Below are 8,656 nucleotides of genomic sequence, written 5' to 3'. Positions count from 1 at the left end.
AAGGGTAATTTACACACAACATATTTTATCGAACAAATCAGTTTTCTACTTTCATCTCATTTTTTAAAATTGTTTAGAACTACCTTAAATAGCCGAATGACTCATCCGTCAATATCAGCTTTTACATTCCAGTCTTTCATCACCTGATAACACCATTATAGAGCCAACCCACCCCAGTAGAAAAACGCTACCAAGTCATTTTTCAAATCTAAAACTATAAAAATTTCAAACATCAACCATCACCCCTATTCTATTAAACAAGTTTATTCATGTTTTTCAAAACTTTAAAAAAAACAAAAACACAATAATCTATTTAAAAGCAAGGGTAATATTGTCATTTTCAACTTTATCCTTGGTAGTGTGTTGATATCCTCCCATGGACACTTGGATACCTCCTCTGCAAAACAAAGCATGAACTCATCTCACGAAACCCTAATTTATACCCCCTTTTTACTCATCCATTTCATAATCCAACTTCGACCCATATCAATTCAACACAATCGATTCATACCCGTTTAATCAAATTGCTTTATTCCCTTAATTTTCGATCTATTTTGCTGCTCATCCATGTTTCAAGAGTCAGCGATTTAACAAGGTAATTGATTGATTTCTGTTCATTTTGCCTTAATTTTTCAACCCATGAATTTGTTTGGTGTAAAGATTGTTAATTTTGTATTAGTTTAGGTAATTACAATTATTATTAGATAATGGGGTTTTTGATTATTGATTACTCGATTATTATATCGGTTAATTATAATTATGTGTTTGTTGAATGTTGATTATAATTTGTGTTATTATTGAATACTCAATTGTTAAATATTATTATCTACTTGTTCCAGTTGCTATTGAAGTATCAAGTATGCATTTTATTTTTATTTTTAATTACTGCAGAAAATAAATTTTGAATTTTGGGTTATGGAGTAATATAAATTTATAGTCTTTATGAATTATTTGAAAAAAATTAGTCTTTTTTTATTATTATGTACTTGTTCCAGTTGCAATTGAGTGTCAAGTTTGCATTTTTATTTTTATTTTTATTTTTTAAATTTTTAACCACTGTAGAAAATCAAATTTTGAATTTTGGGTTATGGAGTAATCTATATCTATCTATAATATATATAAACGAAGATATAAAAATCCTATGTGTCGCGATGTGGTCGTTTCCCTTTTTTGGAGTCACCAGATTTGCTTGATTTTTAAATGGAGGCTTCTCATGCATTTGACCTGAATTCATGGGCATGGGTCTTACCAAACCCAGATATTTCTTAAACGGGTTATAACATCTCATTAAATTAAAAATTATTCTCACCAAATTATTGATGTAAAAATCCTATAAAATAGGATATAATAAAAACTAATATCTTATTTCTTTTAAAAGATATATATATATATATATATATATATATATATATATATATATATGTATACTAGACGGGTGCCCGCGCGATGCAGCGGGTGTTTGAACCTATTAATCACGTACAAATATAAGTGTTTATGGTTCGGTTAAAACCTTGAAATCGTTTAAACCGGTCATTGGTTTGACTTCTTTTTTCTTTTTATTTTTTACTTTCAGTTTGTTGGTCGGTTTCAAAATTTTCAAAACGTAGTGAACGGTTGGTTCGCGGTTTATATCGGCAACGGACCATATGAAACCAGAAAAGACTGTAAATTAACCTAATTGCAGCATGATTTCTTTTGTAATATTTGTTGTTATTATTTCATGTCCTAAATCTTCAATTAATATTTACCATTTATGTGGCTAAAATTATCATTTTTTATTTATGATCATCTCAAGTATCATATTATGTTGGTTTTTAGTTAACATTGAGGGTACATTTACATTATTAATTATTTTAAACAAATTTATTATTAAAGTTTAAACTGTGAAACCAAACCAGAACTAGGCCGTTAGTAACGATTCGGTTTCAACTTTCAATGGTTGAGTTTGGTTTTGGACGACAAAAAATCAGTATTAACGGTTGGACTCACAAGTTTAACTTAAAAATCATAAAAACCAACACTGAACACCCATACGTAACATATTAATTTATTTAAAATGAAAAAAAATTACAACAATATTATATCCAAATTAAAGAGAATAAAATACTCGTTTTTATGGTGCAATTTGTTTATAAAAATATTAGCGTATGAAAAGGCTATAGTCGTTTAAAAATCATGGGTGGGAAGTTAGTTTACAAGTTAAATTAAAAACATAATATGGTTAAAGATGAGGGACCAAACTTGTAAGTTGAATAGATTGTGTTTAAAAGACATATTTACCCTTACTAACACATGTACCTCATGCTTTAAGTGTTGTAAATTACTTAAAAATGGGTGTCTTAATTTACCCTTGTTTGATGTATTATATATAGTATAGATATATTATTTACATTAAAAAACCAATTTGATAGTAAAAAAAATAAACAGGTCTTGAGTCTCATCAAACTATAAGTATATTATTAACTTTCATAAATATTATTTATAATTAAAAAAATAATTTTATAGTAAAAAAAAATAAACGGGTCTTGGGTCTCATCAAAACCATATAGCTTTTAAACCAGGTTATAACATCTCATATATTTGTGAAACAATTTATAATCAAACCATAAGTATATTATTAACTTTTATACAATAAAAAAAATATAAATTCAAAAAATAAATAAATATTAGAATAAACAATATGAAACAACCCCCGTAATACGGGGGATAAAAACTAGTATAAATATATAAAGATACAATCTTGAATTACTACGGAAAAAAAGCTGGTCTTTTTGCATATTATCAGTTGAGTGTATATGAATTTCTCACAAGTTAAAATTAAAACCGAGATTATTATTTTGGCGGGTACTTATCGGTTTTAGATGAATGCGTTTATTTATTGCAGAAAGCATGAACTTGGCCGCTTGCGTATCTAATTACTTATGGAAAAGTCATCAGCGTGTTTTGGGTTTAATGACATAAACACAAGTGACGTCACCGTTCGTTTAAGTAACAGTAAAGGAAAATCCGAATTGTTTTATTCGCATTCGTCAATTCTTAAGGAAAAAAGCAAGTATTTTGCGGATAAACTCTCGGATCCAAATTGTGATGCTTTTATTGATATCCATTGCTTAGATTGCAACTATGACCACCATGTTGACTTATTAAAGCATCTTTATATTCCAAAAGATTCTCTTTCGGAATCTTGGAGTTCGGTCCACTCGGCTGTTGGTGTTCTTCAGTTAGCAACGGAGTTTAACTGTCAAGAAGTTATAGAAAGTTCCATTCAGTACTTGGAAGCGGTCCCGTGGGAAGATAAAGAAGAGGAATTAATATTGCAAGTGGTTCCAAAACTGGGTCCGGTTGCAATGCCTGTTTTGGCTCGGGTTCAACCTGTTGACTTTTCCGCTACCAAAAACGTTTTCGTCTCGGCCATCCGTTACACCACATCAGTCGCGTCACCATTACCGCCTTTTGGGGACGAGTTGAAAACTTCGGCTCAAGAACAAGTGGAATACATGTTAGGTGACGACGATGAAGAAATCCCGTTAGTTATCGCGGATGAAGAAGTCAAATCAGAGTCAAAGAAAGGACTTTTGAACATTTATTCTTTATTCGATAAAGATCTTTCGTGTTTGCTTTTACAGACGGATGATGAGTCAGCAGAGAAGAGAGTAATGCAGTCTCTTTCGGATCTTGGCTGGATCTGCAACGTTCTTTCGAAGATGGACTTAATGAAAGAATTCGTTGACCAATGGATTGACTTTTCTAGTAGGATAATCGGAGTTATGGAAGACGAGTTATTGAATAGTAGCATGTGGGGTTTGAAGTTGAAGATTATAGAATTAAATTATAAGGTGTTAGACGCGGTTGGATACGGAAACGTGATTATTCCACCTGCACGTCGTGTGGAGTTGGTGAAAACATGGCTTCCGTTTATAAGAAAAATGAAACCTGTTCTTGATTCAATCGGGAATGAGGAAACGGGGTATCCTTACAAGATGAGTGATGAATTATGCGAGAATATTGAAGGGACGATTGTGGCGTTTATAACAGCACTTCCGTCGAATGATCAAGCGGATATTTTGGCAGATTGGATGAATGGGGAGCAATTAAAGTATCCGGATTTGAGTGAAGCTTTTGAGATTTGGTGTTACAGAACAAAATCGGCGAAAAGAAGATTGGTTGACGGGTTGGATAGAGTTGGTAAAGCTTATGTGAGCTTGTAAGATTACTGTGTTAATTGTTGTAAGGTTAAAGAAAGAACCTTGATTTAGTTGTTTGCAATTTACCATTGCTAATTTGAAGCTTTTTCTTGACTTCTTGGATTGTTACTTGATTTTTGGCATCTTAAAGTTGAGTTGGTGTCATGTTTGCTTTCAAGCCATTGTTTCACTTCTATTTTGGTATGCACACATCACATAAGTATATTCATTAGAACACTGAATTTACTTATTTAATTGTTAATGAAAAACCTAAAAAAATACATTTTTATGCTGTTTTGGGTCTATAAAAATTTGTATAATTCGTCGTTTAACTTGAATAGGTACGTGTGATGATTGTTGGGTCGACGGTGGCTTAGTAGTTATTGATCGCACGGGTGATGTTTGTGGGGCCGAGCCTCGCTATTTGTCGACTTGTAACACGAATGATCCTTGGATTGGATGATCGACTATTATATGTTTACTTTTCTCAAAATAACTATATACTTCTATTTTCAGTTACAAATTATTTAATTCTTTGATTAACCAAACCACCGTGTTAAAGAACGTAACAAGAAATCCAAGTTACTCTTCCTACAATTGAATACCCCCCCCCCCCACCCCCCTTCTTAGATCGCTTCGACTGTTCTAAAACACCATCATTGAACACACCACACCATTTTTCTAAACCGACACTGCACCCCAAAACGCCTCTTCTAGTTCTTTTGTTCCTCCCCTTCACAAAAAACCCAACACCCCTTCCTCCGACAGTCTCCACATTCCACATGACTATGTTATGACAAGTTGTAGCTGTGTAGCTATTTCATTTCTCTAGCCCTTTAGTCCTTAAAAGTACAAAAGATAAATAATATTTGATTCAACTTCATCACTTACTAGCGTCAAATAATAATTTTGTTACAATTGAGTCGACTTGGCCATTAAAAACCAAACCCGTATTTGCAAAAGCCAAATTGGATTTTGATATTCCCACATTTTTACAGTTGACCAATACCATTCTCACCTCAAAAAATAACCGTCACCAGTCTCAACTTTCATACTAATTATTTTTGTTGAACCCCCATTTAAAAAATTGAACACCATGTTTTATGACTTTTGATCGGAATGATGTTATGAGCCGATTGATCTAAAACTTAGATCTAAACCGTGCTTTAAACAGTTTAATTTAGTTAATTCGAAGTTTAAACACCTAAAGTGATTTGGTTACCTTCTTTTTCACTTGATGTATGTTTTTATTAACAAAACAATCTTCTTCATCGTCAACAACCAATAATAATAATAATAATAATAATAATAATAATAATAATAAACATCCGTCAGCCTCAACACACAGAGAGAGACTAGGCCAACACCAACTCCACAGATCATCATCAAAACCTCACAAATCCTTACAATAATAACAATAATAACAAAACCAAAGCTTGGCGATCAATTGATGGCCAATTTATACGTGCAGGCAGAGCCACCAACGGATCTGAACAAGAACACCGAGTGGTTCACGTACCCAGGCGTCTGGACCACCTACATACTCATATTATTCTTCGCGTGGCTCGTTGTTCTCTCTGTCTTCGGTTGTTCTCCTGGCATGGCTTGGACCACCGTCAATCTCTCTCACGCCATGGTAATTAATCACTTTTATTGCTTTTGGTTAATTGTTAATGCTATTGGTAGTGATTTAGTGTTTCCAATATGGGTTTGTTAGATTATAGGTTGATTGATCTGGGTTTGGATTGGATTGGATTTACATTATGTTTGGATCTAGTACGCGCACGAGGGTTTAACGCGGTTCGGTCTAGGTTGGTTAGTTGTTCATTGGGTGGCACGACTGGGGAGTTGGGTGTACTCTGATTACTCGGGGAGTCATAATATATATAAAGAAAACTAATTTTTGGATATTATATATTTATATATATGCCAAATATCATAAGTTTACTAATATTTATAACAGAATAGGTGAATATCCAAAGCTGCTAGGCGGACCCTTGGCGGCCGACTGAGGAGTACTTGGGGAGTACTCGGACATGATAAATATATAAAAAGAAACTAATTTTTGGATATTATATATATGCCAAATATCATAAGTTTAGTTATATTTACAACAGAATAGGTGAATATTAATATAAATAAGAGAAATGCATTTTTAAATAATAATTTTTTTGAAAATTGCTAATCATTAATTAAAAAAAACAATGTTTGTTCTTAAATATTTTATGAATACGAATTATGTCAGATCATGTATTGGTGTTTTAACTGATCTATAACTAGTTAACTACTCCTTTGTTAGGATCTAGTACATACACGAAAGCAATAAACAAACACAAGGGTTTAACGTGGTTCAGTCTAGACTGGTTAATGTCCAAGTTGGCAACTAGATATTCTTTATTGAGTAAATTAATCCAGGCGGTTACATGCTGGTTGTTTTGGAAATCGAGAAATGATCTGATTTTCAAAAATAAACGTGTCTCAGTCGCTAAGTTGGTTAGTGATATAAAGGGCAACGTCTTTCTTATGGGAAATGACGGGCATGGATAGGGAAATTTGGTGCAATTTTAATTTCGTGTAATCTCATGTTTCCGTCTTGTTGTTCCGGGCTTCTAGCTTCTGGCTTGGACTGTTCCATTTTTGTTTTTAATATATTGGCTTTTCAACAAAAAAAGATATTCTTTGAACCCAACATGCTTAAAGTTTGAACTTTTATCTCAGGATGTTTATAACCTAATTGCTTTGTCATTAGCCTAAGTGTCAAACATAAGTCAAATATGAGATATGTGTGTTATAGTTGATTAATTCTTTGCACTCTTCATTTGTTGTCGTTATCAGTTGACATACCAGTTCTTCCACTGGAAAAAAGGCACACCTTTTGCTGATGATCAGGGTATATACAACCGGTTGACCTGGTGGGAGCAAATCGATAGTGGCAAACAACTCACCCGCAACAGGAAGTTTCTCACTCTCGTTCCTGTGGTCTTGTAAGTTTTACCTACTTAAATCGCTTTCGTATAACTCATACTAAATAAAAAAATATTGTTACAGTTATTAGTGCTCTGCTGAGCTTTTGATCATATGATATTGTTGGTGTTGTGGAGTTGATTATGTATCATATATGCGTATATGGAATAAAGTACTTAAATCTATACATAAAAGACGACTTAAATGTATAATACCTTAAATTGATGATAAAAATTATAAAAAATGAGTATTTGAAATGGAAAGTCTACTTTTTTTGCTGTTACAACAATGTTAAGTATATCTATATGAAGATCAAATTTGATATTATTATTTAAAGTGAAATATATTTTTGTAATTAACGGACGATATATGTTTAAATATGTTTATCAGGTACTTGATAGCATCTCACACGACAGACTACCAGAACCCGATGCTGTTTCTAAACACAGTGGCAGTATTTGTGCTAGTTGTTGCCAAGTTTCCGAACATGCACAAGGTCCGAATATTTGGAATCAATGCTGAAGAATGAAGCTTTACTTGTTCAATCACGCGTCTGTCTGTAACTCTACCATCTTAAATTGGAAACCGGAAAATGGTAAAATTATTTAATTTAATTTTTTTGTTGGGCTACATTCATTTCATTATTTTTTCTGCCATATTGGGATTGAGGTTCAAGTATTAATTTGTGTCATATTGGTTAAGAAATGAAGTGTCATAATCAATAATGCAATTAAAAGGAACATAATTATAGTATGAGGCGTGGTTTGGGTGTCATGAGTTAGGTGGTTGCAATAAAGTGTTCATGATATCATGAATGGATGCTGGATAAGTAAGTAAACATATAATATTGCAAGATAGTTTCAAAGCTACACTTATACAGAGTATGTGCAATGAATAGTTCAGTACAGTATCAGTCAAATTCTTAAATTACAAGTTGCCAGTTAAGATTGTGACAGATGCAAATAGGTAACTGTGTTCGGAAAAAATGTCGTGTTCGTGTCTGACATGTTATGTCATCCCTAGATTTAGAAGTAGTTATAACTTATATGGTGTGAGTTGGTTGGTTTAAAATATCAAATATTAAACCACTAGTTTTGACTAATTTATAAAGTATAAGCTACTCTAAGTCTCTAATACGTGTCGACAACCGAAGCGCAACATGAAACACTTGATCCGAAAAGTGGTGAAAGCAGAGGAAGATAGCCATTGGCTAGAGTTTCGGCAGGTTGAACAATCGTCGACACATGATGAACATGTTGAATCTATGAAATAACCGCGTCTAAATAAAGTGTAAAACAGTAGATCAATATTGAGATATTTGGTGCCTTAATCGGATTAACGGCTAATTAGGTGACGCTGATGTCACTCTAGACGGACATGGAAGAGATAAACGCAGCTCGTGAAGCAAACACATAATCCAACCAAGTTTAGCTGCAATTAGGGGTGTTAATCGGGTCAACCTGATTGAGTTAATCAGGCCAGGTTAGTCGGATTTTTAAGAAAAAGAT

At 33.0% G+C, this 8,656-nt stretch overlaps 1 protein-coding gene and 1 pseudogene across 2 annotated transcripts; both read left to right on the top strand.

Annotated features, from left to right (window-relative positions):
- The first annotated feature begins 370 nt into the window (after positions 1-370).
- Positions 371-4,298, top strand: LOC143534610 (BTB/POZ domain-containing protein At3g05675 pseudogene; annotated as a pseudogene). The gene is made up of 2 exons (XR_013135572.1): positions 371-595; positions 2,885-4,298. The product of XR_013135572.1 is annotated as a BTB/POZ domain-containing protein At3g05675 pseudogene (transcript).
- A 1,206-nt stretch (positions 4,299-5,504) lies between these two features.
- Positions 5,505-7,789, top strand: LOC143534588 (uncharacterized). The gene is made up of 3 exons (XM_077029042.1): positions 5,505-5,820; positions 7,020-7,168; positions 7,539-7,789. The coding sequence occupies exons 1-3, from the start codon at positions 5,635-5,637 to the stop codon at positions 7,675-7,677; spliced, it is 474 nt and encodes a 157-aa protein (XP_076885157.1). The 5' UTR covers positions 5,505-5,634; the 3' UTR covers positions 7,678-7,789.
- The last annotated feature ends 867 nt before the right edge of the window (positions 7,790-8,656 follow it).

Source organism: Bidens hawaiensis, unplaced genomic scaffold (assembly GCF_021521415.1).
Source record: "Bidens hawaiensis isolate Kalapana, Puna unplaced genomic scaffold, B.hawaiensis_p1.1 tig00010251_1, whole genome shotgun sequence".
Taxonomy (NCBI): domain Eukaryota; kingdom Viridiplantae; phylum Streptophyta; class Magnoliopsida; order Asterales; family Asteraceae; genus Bidens; species Bidens hawaiensis.
This window is presented reverse-complemented; position numbering and strand designations above follow the sequence as displayed.